The 12589-nt window shown below is 35.5% G+C and overlaps 1 protein-coding gene across 1 annotated transcript in view; it reads left to right on the plus strand.

Annotated features, from left to right (window-relative positions):
• The window catches only part of IQCM (IQ motif containing M), a 350482-nt gene that overhangs the window by 276289 nt on the left and 61604 nt on the right, over window positions 1-12589 (plus strand). The window contains exon 14 of the mRNA XM_060298710.1: window positions 1734-1895. Within this exon, the coding sequence (XP_060154693.1) occupies window positions 1734-1895 (162 nt within the window). The remainder of the gene's footprint in view (window positions 1-1733; window positions 1896-12589) is intronic.

A 12589-nucleotide genomic window follows, 5' to 3' on the forward strand; every position in this document is an offset into this window, starting at 1 on the left:
AGAATTATTAACTATGATGGTGATTAAATAAGATTGGCTACGAAGGGTAAAAAAAAAACCTAAAGAATTGAGAAGAGCAGATATAAGGAGTGGCGCTAACCCTCGGTCTGAGGCAGAGCACTTAAGGAAAGAACAAATTTTAAAGAGTGCCCCTTACCCTCTCCCTTTACCCTGGGATCCAGCTCTTCTTGAAGAGGACATAGCTGTGACCCAGTGAGTGGCAGAGACGTTTGCTGAGGTAGCATGCTAGTGGAACTCCCAGGGAAGCCACTCTCTGGGGTTCTGGGGAAACTTCCCATAAGGAGGTGTCTCAGTGTGGAACCCATTCAAGGGAAGTTGGTGCCTCACGGAACGTGCTAGCCAGCTCCTAGAGTGTGAGTCAGGGAAGCCCTGTGGGGTGCCAAGCAACATGGCCCAGAAGGTGCCCTGCACTGCTGCTGGTCACTATGCACAGTAGGAGCTATCAGACAAAAGCCCCCGGAACAAGGAAGAGCCTCTTTGCCCTCTAGTTTCCTACCTTACCCTCTATGAAGGATGCTTAAAAATTTCCCATATGGCAAGGGAGAAATATTCTAGTCTCACAAATAGGACAATGAAGGGTGGATTTAGGGTGAGGCAATAGATGGATACTACCCGCCAACAAATCTGCTTTCTTAATCATTTAATCATTACGTTGTACTGCCTTATACTTACTGTACCACAAAATATGATATTTGAAAAAATAAAGGGGAAAAAAGGGAAGGAAGGTAGAGGTAGGAAGAACAAGATAGACAATGTAACAGGATTATAAATGAAGATTTACATCAGTATCTCTCTTTTCTTTGAAATGTTTCTAGGTAGAGTCACTTTGAATTAATTGCTCAGGAGACTGCCTTATTAAATTTTAGGACATTGGCTTATCAACCAAAAACTGAAGACACAAACTGCAGGCCCAAGGGCCATAACCAAAGATTTTTCACTCTACAATTTAAATTATTTTTTAATCCCAGCTTTCTCATCTACTGGTTAATGCAGGTCATGTTCACTTGACAAACATTTGTTTGCAAATAAGAGCTTCTCCTCAGACAATCCAAATCCTAATTGCATCATTTACAGACTCTAAGATTTAGGCAAGTTATTTAATTTCTTTGGGCCTCCAATTCCTCATGTAAAATGATGATAACAACAGTATCTATCTTACAGATGTGTTATGAATATTAAGTGTGTTAATATTCAAAAGCACTTGGGACCATTTCTTGCATATAGTAAGTGCTATATAAATATTTGTATAGATGTTATTATATTTTCTTAAAGACCATAGCCTAAGAATATGTATTCTTTCAGTAGTTCCAGTTTATGGAACTCTTCATTTAATCAACATTTTTGTCAGATTATTCTGATTTCATTGTTTAATGGCAATTAAAAAAATATGATTACGTTATAGTATGTATAATGTGAATGCTGTTAGTTGGTTATCTTACTTTTTTCTACAGCTATTAACAACAGTGCTTTAAACTGATAGTGTTTGAAGATTCTACTAGCAAGCCCGTACTCCTTAATTTTTGCTATGAATTATCTAAACGGTAAGATTTTTGGTGAAGTATTTTTGGCTAAAGAAAACTACGTTGTCAGCATAACCATTAGCATTCAAATTATTCAATAGTTTTAAATTTACATCCCTTAAAAGAAACACATTAGAAATTTTGTAAAAATGTCTAAAATTAAAAACAAATTAATGTTCTTTTTTTTTACAGAACACCATGCAAAATACTCTGATATCATCAAGAAGTCCAATGCAATTGAAATGTTATTTACACTCTACCCTCCTCAAGGTGCCCATGTGCGTACTAATATGAGGCTTAGGTCAACTTGGCTAAGACCCATAGTAAATGGGGAAGAAGGATATAAATATATAGGTAAGATGCTGAACCTTATAATTTCCTTTTATAATAAGGCAGAAATGACCTTGTACTTTATATAACCCTTATCCATCGCTTAGATGATATGGGATGATAGGCCCTATAGAATATTCCCTTTCGTTCTTGAGTATTATGCTTGCAATTTAAAAAGTGGCTGATTTATACTTTGGTGACTCCATTAAAATACTGGAAACACTGTGTTTATCCATTTATCTGATGATGGATATTTGGCTTGTTTTTTAGAAAAAGTGATACTACAAGGAAAGCTGCTACGAACATTCATGTACTGGACTGTATATAGACACATGTATGCATTTCTCTTGACTAAACTGTTTTCCAGCATGGTTAAACCATTTCATATTCCCCATCAGTAGAAATATGAGAGTTGCATTTGTTCCATGGCCATATCAATACTCAGTGTAATCAGTTTTTCTAATTTTAGCCATTCTAAGAGATAGCGTTGATATTCCATTGTGGTTTTAATTTGCATTTCTCTAGTAGACAATGATATACAGCATATTTTCATGTATTTGTCATTTGTGTATCTTCTTTGGTGAAATGTCTGTTCAAATTTTTGGCCAGTTTTATATTTTTTGCTGTTGTTTTAAGTGTTGAGAGTCCTTTAGACATTCTGAATATAAATTATTTAACATATATATGCTTCGCAAATATTTTCTCCCAGTCTGTGGCTTGTCTTTTCTTTCTCTTAATAATATCTTCTGAAGAGCAGAAGATTTTAATTTTGATGAAGTCCAGTTTACCACTGTATTCTTTTATGACTCACGCTTTTACTGTCATATCCAAGAAATATTGGTTAGACCTCTGGTCACAAAGTTTTCTTCTAGAAATATAGTTTTAAATTTTATATTTCAGTATATAATTTGTTTTGAGCTCTGTTTTGTACACGACTCAAGATTGAAATTTTGTCTTTTTTCTAACATATTGATACCCAAATGTGCTAGCACTATTTGTTGAAAAGACTATCCTTCTATGAATTAACTTTGTATTTTGGAAAACCAGATAGTCCAAAGAAAATATATAGATGGCAAATAAGCACATGAAAAGATGATCAATATTATTAGTCATTAGGAAAATACAAATAAAAGCCATAATGTCATACCACTACTCATCTATTAGAATGACTAAAATAAAATTTAAAAATCTGACAATACCAAATCTGGCAAGAATGTAGAAAAACTGGAACATTCATACATTGCTGGTGGAAATACTAAATTGTACAACCCATTTCTAAAGATTTTGATACTTATAAATTAATATGCTCTAACCATAAAGCCTAGCCATCATACTCCTAGGTAATTTCCTAAGAGGATTGAAAGTATTTGTTTACACAAAAACCTATATATAAATATATGTAGCTGCTTAATCATAATTGCCAAGGGCTGGAAAAACACAAATGTTCTTCAACTGGTGAATGGATAATCAAAATTTGTTAACATTTGTACAGTGAAATAGTATCCAGCAATAAAGAGGAATGAGATACTGATACAATAACATGGATGAATTTCAAATGCATCATGTTAAGTGAAAGAAGCCAGACTCAAAGGCTATATATTGATTCCATTTAAATGACACTTTGGAAAAGCAAAACTAGTAGGACAGAGTCAGCCCTGTGATTGTCAGGGGTTAATGCTGGTGGGAGGGTTTGACTACAGAGAGGTTGCATGAGGGAGTTCTTAGGGTGATGAAACTGTTCTGCATAGCTAAAACAAACTGTATGCCGAAAAGAATGAATTTTGCTGAAAGTAAAATTTTTAAAATAAACACAAAATAAAAAGAGAATAATTTAAGAATGGCAAACAAATCCAAAAATGATGCGCACTGCTATTAGTCATTAGGGAGATGTAAATTAAACACAGTAGGATACCACTACACACCTACCTTAAGGGCTAAATTAAAAAGTCAGAACACACCAAGTGCAGCAGCTGGAACACTAATATCCTGCCAATGCAAATGTAAAATTTTAAAATCACCATGCAAAATGGTTTGACATTTTCTTAAAAAGTTATAGATACACTTACTATATGACTCAGCCATACCACTCCTAGATATTTGTCCATGAAAAAGTATACGTACATACAGGGACTTGTACATGAATATTCATAGATTCTTTTTTTGTTAAAGACCCAAACTAGAAACAACTCAAATGCCCATCTACAGGTGAAAGGATAAACAAATTGTGATATATCCATGCAGAATACTACTCATCAATAAAAAAGAACAAACTATTGACAGTATATAATACATATAACAAACAATATGGCTGAATCTCACATGAATTATGCTGAAAAAGGTTAGACAAAAAAGAGTACAAGAGTATGATTCCGTTTATATAAAAGTCTAGAAGTTGCAAACAAACTACGCCTGTGACAGAATCAGATCCGTGGTTACCTGGGACAGAGGTGGGAAATAGAAGTGAGACCTGATGGATTACAAAATTTGAGGGATGCTGTCAATAGAAATGTTTATAAACTTGATTGTGGTGATAGGTGATGGTTCCATGGATGTAAACATATGTCAAAATTCATCAAATTATACACTTTAAGTACATGTAGTTTTTTATTTACACTTCAATAAAGCTGTAAAAATAAAGTTGAAGACATAAAGTTAAACAACCAAGATAGTTAAATTTGTATTTTGGGATTTTTTGAAAGATGACTTCTCTTTAAGTTTAAAAGTAGCATATTAGAACTCATCTGGAGAGTCACAAATTTAATGCAGTCTCATTTGGCTTGTGCATATAAAGATCTATTTAAGTGCTCAGTTCTGAAAGATAACCTGGAAGAAGAAGCGGGAAAGAAAGAGAAAGAAAATTATGAAAAGGAGGTTGAAGGCTTTAGGTTCTATAAGATGAACCAAGACCCTGATTGCAATTTATTTTCTCTTTGCAATTTTCTCTCTGAAAGTTAACCTATCATTCTAAAAGATTTGTGTTCATTGTCTAAAGCCCATTTGTGAACATTTGGTTCAAATAAAACAAATAGGAAATACGGAAGTGGCCTTATAAGTTGAGGACTCCATCTTCTGAGGTTTTATGCTTTCTTTCTCCTTTTTAGTAGGTGGCCAGGGCCTTGCATCTTTTTGAATTATAGTTGTTATTAAATTGATTGACAATAGAGTTTGCAGCATTTGCCTTGAAAAAGATTAGTCTATTATAGAAGTGCTTTCTGAAACTCAGTTAACTCCTTGACTATAAACATTTTAGGGAATATAGCTCTGGGAATTTATTACATGTTCCAATATTAATACTCCACAATGTAGGCACTCCTGTTTATTGATTTCACTCTGTAGATTTAGAGATGTATCATCAGCAAGAACTGAAGAGTAGTTAACAGAGTTACTGAATGCTCTGTAAATGGCATGGGCTACTAACAAAGTATGTAGTATTAAGACCATACATACTCTAAAAATATTTCATATACCCATATTTTATATCCCAGAATTCCTAGCACAGTGGCTTGAATGTAACTGGAATGCTGCATATGTCATAATTTCAAATTGCTTAATAGGCACAAAGCATTTATTCTGAATCATAATTTTGTAATCTTAGACCATCAATGAAGTTAAAAAAAAAAGTCTTTAAATTTTTTTTCCGGGAGCATAGTCTTGTCAAACCTGTTTTCGGAAAGGTTATTTGGAGGGCTAGTCTTTTAATATGTCTTTGGTTATCTTTCCTTATGAGTTGTCTGTCTCTGAGCTCCCCTGACCTTATGGCCTATCACAGGTACACTGAACTTGTTCCTCTCCTTCATTAAGTTTTTGTGACTTTGGTGAATTTCCAGCCTGGAAGCTGTATTACATTAATGAGCTCTTGGAATTCTAATAGGAATACCTTGAAAGGGGTAGGTTAGTCATTGTCTTTCAGGGAAGTAATTTAGGGAATACAAATGAATGATTAAACTACTTTCTCAAACCAATGGTCCATTCTTAACTGAAATCATATTGTTATATTAATGTAAGTTTTCTAATCAGTTCAGATTCTGAGTAATGAGCAAAGACCTCTAGTTCTATTTCTTTTTCATACATCATTTTGAGCCCTTATATAGTAAGTTTTACTTACCTTTATAACATATGGTTATTTAAGTTGTATAATTAATACTGGAACCTGATTTCCTGGCCTAATCACTATTATGTTACCTATTACGAGTACAAGGTATCTTTTTATGCCCTTCAGTTTATTCCACTGCCTTCAGGCAAGACCTGATATACATTAGCCAAATGGGAATCTGTCCCATCTTTAAAGACTGTGGCAATTACTCAGTCATCCTTGACAGCTCAGAATTTTCTACTTTGCAACATGACTTTCTTTTCTTATGCATCCTTTATTGCAGTTGTAGCTGTTTCACTCTCCACAAAACAAAGGCTATGCCTACAAGATTAAGACCTTTTCTTTTTTCTGAAAATATTCCTTTTCAAACATTATTCCTCAGAAGTCCCCTTTCTAATCCTTAATGTCTTTTGGCACTTCTCTCTAAACTTTCCCACATTTTCTCATTTGTTTTAAGTGATGGAACTCAGACTAATATATAATAATCCAATAAGTCTGATTTATTATGAATATAATCCTACTTACTACATGTTCTGCTTATATCTTTGTGCTTTTTTAGACCTTTAAAATACACATCTCCGGGCTTCCCTGGTGGCACAGTGGTTGAGAGTCCGCCTGCCGATGCAGGGGACGCGGGTTCGTGCCCCGGTCTGGGAAGATCCCACATGCCGCGGAGCGACTGGGCCCGTGAGCCATGGCCATTGAGCCTGCGTGTCCGGAGCCTGTGCTCCGCAACAGGAGAGGCCACAGCAGTGAGAGGCCCGTGTACCGCAAAAAAAAAAAAAAAAAAATACACATCTCCGCATTTACTTGGATTTCTATCTATCATTTTTAATCTCCTTTTATGGACATATTTCTTGTAGCTATTTGATATATGTGTAATTTATTTTGCCTTCTTAAATTTCCTACCCTGACTTCTCCTGATTTTCCTTGACTTATTTAGAATATGGACATTTATTACTCTTGTCAAAACTCAGTTGACAATGTTGAACCCATTCTCTGAGGTGTTTTATAAGATTATTATATAATGTAAAACCCAAATAAATCCTGATTTGAAAGGAGCTCCATATATATATATATATATATATATATATATATATATATATATATAAAATTAACATCTTTATTGCAGTATAATTGCTTTACAATGGTGTGTTAGTTTCTGCTTTATAGCAAAATGAATCATTTATACATATACATATGTCCCCATATCTCTTCCCTCTTGCGTCTCCCTCCCTCCCACCCTCCCTATCACAACCCTCTAGGTGGTCACAAAGCACTGAGCTGATCTCCCTGTGCTATGCGGCTGCTTCCCACTAGCTATCTATTTTATGTTTGGTAGTGTATATATGTCCATGCCACTCTCTCACTTTGTCCCAGCTTACCCTTCCCCCTCCCCATATCCTCAAGTCCATTCTCTACTAGGTCTGTGTCTTTATTCCCATCTTGCACCTAGGTTCTTCATGACCTTTTTTTTTTTTTTCTTAGATTCCATATATATGTGTTGGCATACGGTATTTGTTTTTCTCTTTCTGACTTACTTCACTCTGTAGGACAGACTTTAGGTCCATCCACCTCACTACAAATAACTCAATTTCGTTTCATTTTATAGCTGATTAATATTCCATTGTATATATGTGCCACATCTTCTTTATCCATTCATCTGTTGATGGACAAGTTGCTTCCATGTCCTGGCTATTGTAAATAGAGCTGCAATGAGCATTGTGGTATATGACTTTTTTTGAATTATGGTTTTCTCAGAGAATATGTCCAGTAGTGGAATTGCTGGGTCTTATGGTAGTTCTATTTTTAGTTTTTTAAGGAACCTCCATACTGTTCTCCACAGTGGCTGTATCAGTTTACATTCCCACCAACAGTGCAAGAGGGTTCCCTTCTCTCCACGCCCTCTCCAGCATTTATTGCTTGTAGATTTTTTGATGATGGCCATTCTGACCGGTGTGAGATGATACCTCATTGTAGTTTTGATTTGCATTTCTCTAATGATTAATGATGTTGAGCATCCTTTCATGTGTTTGATGGCAATCTGTATATCTTCTTTGGAGAAATGTCTATTTAGGTCTTCTGCCCATTTTTGGATTAGGTTGTTTGTTCTTTTGGTATTGAGCTGCATGAGTTGCTTGCATGTGAAATTAATCCTTTGTCAGTTGCTTCATTTGCAAATATTTTCTCCCATTCTGAGTGTTGTTTTTTCGTCTTATTTATGGTTTCCTTTGCTGTGCAAAAGCTTTTAAGTTTCATTAGGTCCCATTTGTTTATTTTTGGTTTCATTTCCATTTCTCTAGGTGGTGGGTCAAAAAGGATCTTGCTGTGATTTATGTCATAGAGTGTTCTGCCTATGTTTTCCTCTAAGAGTTTGATAGTGTCTGGCCTTACATTTAGGTCTTTAATCCATTTTGAGTTTATTTTGGTGTATGGTGTTAGGGAATGTTCTAATTTCATACTTTTAAATGTAGCTGTCCAGTTTTCCCAGGACCACTCATTGAAGAGGCTGTCTTTTCTCCACTGTATATTCTTGCCTCCTTTATCAAACATAAGGTGACCATATGTGCATGGTTTATCTCTGGGCTTTCCATCCTGTTCCATTGATCTATATTTCTGTTTTTGTGTCTTGATTACTGTAGCTTTGTCATATAGTCTGAAATCAGGGAGCCTGATTCCTCCAGCTCCATTTTTCTTTTTCAAGATTGCTTTGGCTGTTCAGAGTCTTTTGTGTTTCCATACAAATTGTGAAATTTTTTGTTCTAGTTCTGTGTAAAATGCCAGTGGTAGTTTGATGGGGATTGCATTGAATCTGTAGATTGCTTTGGGTAGTAGAGTCATTTTCACAATGTTGATTCTTCCAATCCAAGAACATGGTATATCTCTCCATCTAGTTGTATCATCTTTAATTTCTTTCATCAGTGTCTTATAATTTTCTGCATACAGGTCTTTTGTCTCCTTAGGTAGGTTTATTCCTAGATATTTTATTCTTTTTGTTGCAATGGTAAATGGGAGTGTTTCCTTAATTTCACTTTCAGATTTTTCATCATTAGTGTGTAGGAATGCTAGAGATTTCTGTGCATTAATTTTGTATCCTGCTACTTTACCAAATTCATTGATTATCTCTAGTAGTTTTTTGGTAGCATCTTAAGGATTCTCTAGATATAGTATCATGTCAACTGCACACAGTGGCAGCATTACTTTTTCTTTTCCGATTTGGATTTCTTTTATTTCTTTTTCTTCTCTGATTGCTGTGGCTAAAACTTCCAAAACTATGTTGAATAATAGTGCTGAGAGTGGGCAACCTTGTCTTGTTCCTGATCTTAGTGGAAATGGTTTCAGTTTTTCACCATGGAGGACGATGTTGGCTGTAAGTTTGTCATATCAGGCCTTTATTATGTTGAGGAAAGTTACCTCTATGCCTAGTTTCTGGAGGGTTTTTATCATAAATAAGTGTTGAATTTTGTCGAAAGCTTTCTCTGCTTCTATTGAGATGATCATATGGTTTTCATTCTTCAATTTGTTAATATGGTATATGATATTAATTGATTTGCATATATTGAGAAATCCTTGCATTCCTGGGATAAACCCCACTTGATCATTGTGTATGATCCTTTTAATGTGCTGTTGGATTCCGTTTGCTAGTATTTTGTTGAGGATCTTTGCAACTATGTTCATCATCGATATTTGCCTGTAGTTTTCTTTCTTTGTGATGTCTTTGTCTGGTTGTGGTATCAGGGTGATGGTGGCCTCGTAGAATGAGTTTGGGAGTGTTCCTCCCTCTGCTATATTTAGGAAGAGTTTGAGAAGGATAGGTGTTAGCTCTTCTGTAAATGTTTGACAGAATTCGCCTGTGAAGCCATCTGGTCCTGGGCTTTTGTTTGTTGGCAGATTTTTAATCACAGTTTCAATTTCAGTGCTGGTGATTGCACTGTTCATATTTTCTATTTCTTCCTGGTTCACTCATGGAAGGTTGTGCATTTCTAAGAATTTGTCCATTTCTTCCAGGTTGTCCATTTTATTGGCATAGAGTTGCTTGTAGTAATCTCTCATGACCATTTGTACTTCTGCAGTGTCAGTTATTACTTCTCCTTTTTCATTTCTAATTTTATTGATTTGAGTCTTCTCCCTTTTTTTCATGAACAGTCTGCCTAATGGTTTATCAATTTTGTTTATCTACTCAAAGAACCAGCTTTTAGTTTTATTGATCTTTGCTATCATTTCCTTCATTTCTTTTTCATTTATTTCTGATCTGATCTTTATGATTTCTTTCCTTCTGCTGACTTTAGGGGTTTTTTTGCTTCTTTCTCTAATTGTGTTAGGTGTAAGGTTAGGTTGCTTATTTGAGATGTTTCTTGTTTCTTGAGGTAGGATTGTTTGCTATAAACTTCCGTCTTAGAATTCCTTTTGCTGCATACCAAAGGTTTTGGGTCATCGTGTTTCCATTGTCATTTGTTTCTTGGTATTTTTTGATTTCCTCTTTGATTTCTTCAGTGATCTCTTGGTTATTAAGTAGTGTATTGTTTAGCCTCCGTATGTTTGTATTGTTTGCAGATCTTTTCCTGTAAATGGTGCCTAGTCTCGTAGCATTGTGGTCAGAAAAGATACTTGATACGACTTCAATTTTCTTAAATTTACCAAGGCTTGATTTGTGACTCAAGATATATTCTATCCTGGAGAATGTTCCATGAGCACTTGAGAAGAATGTGTACTCTGTTGTTTTGGATGGAATGTCCTATAAATATCAATTAAGTCCATCTTGTTTAATGTATCACTTAAAGCTTGTGTTTCCTTATTTATTTTCATTTTGGATGATCTGTCCATTGGTGAAAGTGGGGTGTTAAAGTCCCCTACTATGATTGTGTTATTGTCAGTTTCCCATTTTATGCCTGTTAGCATTTGCCTTATGTATTGAGCTGCTCCTATGTTAGGTGCATAAATATTTACAATTGTTATATCTTCTTCTTGGATTAATCCCTTGATCATTATGTAGTGTCCTTCTTTGTCTCTTGTAATAGTCTTTGTTTTAAAGTCTATTTTGTCCGATATGAGAATTGCTACTCCAGCATTCTTTTGATTTCCATTTGTGTGGAATATCTTTCTCCATCCCTTCACTTTCAGTCTGTATGTGTCCCTAGGTCTCAAGTCAGTCTCTTGTAGACAGCATATATATGGGTCTTGTTTTTCTATGCATTCAGCCAGTCTATGTCTTTTGGTTGGAGCATTTAATCCATTTACATTTAAGGTAATTATCGGTATGTATGTTCCTATTACCATTTTCTTAACTGTATTGGGTTTGTTATTGTAGGTCTTTTCCTTCTCTTGTGTTTCCTGCCTAGAGAAGTTCCTTTAGCATTTTTTGTAAAGCTGGTTTGGTGGTGCTGAATTCTCTTTGCTTTCACTTGTCTGTAAAGGTTTTAATTTCTCCATCCAATCTGAATGAGATCCTTGCTGGGTAGAGTAATGTTGGTTGTAGGTTTTTCTCCTTCATCACTTTAAATATGTCCTGCCACTCCTTCTGGCTTGCAGGATTTCTGCTGAAAGATCAGCTCTTATCCTTATAGGGGTTCCCTTGTGTGTTATTTGTTGTTTTTCCCTTGCTGCTCTTAATATTTGTTCCATGTTTTTAATTTTTGATAGTTTGATTAATGTGTGTCTTGTGTGTTTCTCCTTGGATTTATCCTTTATGGGACTCTGTGCTTCCTGGCCTTGATTAACTATTTCCTTTCCCATATTAGGGAAGTTTTCAACTAGAATCTCTTCAAATATTTTCTCAGTCCGTTTCTTTTTCTCTTCTTCTTCTTGGACCCCATCATTCGAATGTTGGTGCATTTAATGTTGTCCCAGAGGTCTCTGAGACTGTCCGCAATTCTTTTTTCTTTATTCTGCTCTGCAGTAGTTATTTCCACTATTTTACCTTCCAGGTCACTTATCCGTTATTCTGCCTCAGTTATTCTGCTACTGATCCCTTCTAGAGAATTTTTAATTTCATTTATTGTGTTGTTCATCACTGTTTGTTTGCTCTTTATTTCTTCTACATCCTTGTTAAATGTTTCTTGTATTTTCTCTATTCTATTTCCAAGATTTTTGATCATCTTTACTATCATAATTCTGAATTCTTTTTCAGGTATACTGCTATTTCCTCGTCACTTGATAGATCTGGTGGGTTTTTGCCTTGGTCCTTCATCTGCTGTGTGTTTCTCTGTTTTCTCATTTTGCTTAACTTACTGTATTTGGGGTCTCCTTTTCGCAGGCTGCAGGTTTATAGTTTTGTTTTTTTTGGTGTCTGTCCGCAGTGACTAAGGTTGATTCAGTGCGTTTTGTAGGCTTCCTGGTGGAGGGGACTAGTGCCTGTGTTCTCGTGGATGAGGCTGCATCTTGTCTTTCTGGTGTCAGGTCCACGTCTGGTGGTGTGTTTTGTGGAGTCTGTGGCCTTATTATGACTTTAGGCAGCCTCTCTGCTAATGGGTTGTGTTGTGTTCCTGTTTTGCTAGTTGTTTGGCATAGGGTGTCCAGCACTGTTGCTTGCTGGTCGTTGAATGGAACTGGATCTTGGCCTTTAGATGGAGATCTGTGGGAGATTTTTGCTGTTTAATATTACATGGAGCTGGGAGGTCTCTTGTAG

Source organism: Globicephala melas, chromosome 5, assembly GCF_963455315.2.
Source record: "Globicephala melas chromosome 5, mGloMel1.2, whole genome shotgun sequence".
Lineage (NCBI taxonomy): Eukaryota > Metazoa > Chordata > Mammalia > Artiodactyla > Delphinidae > Globicephala > Globicephala melas.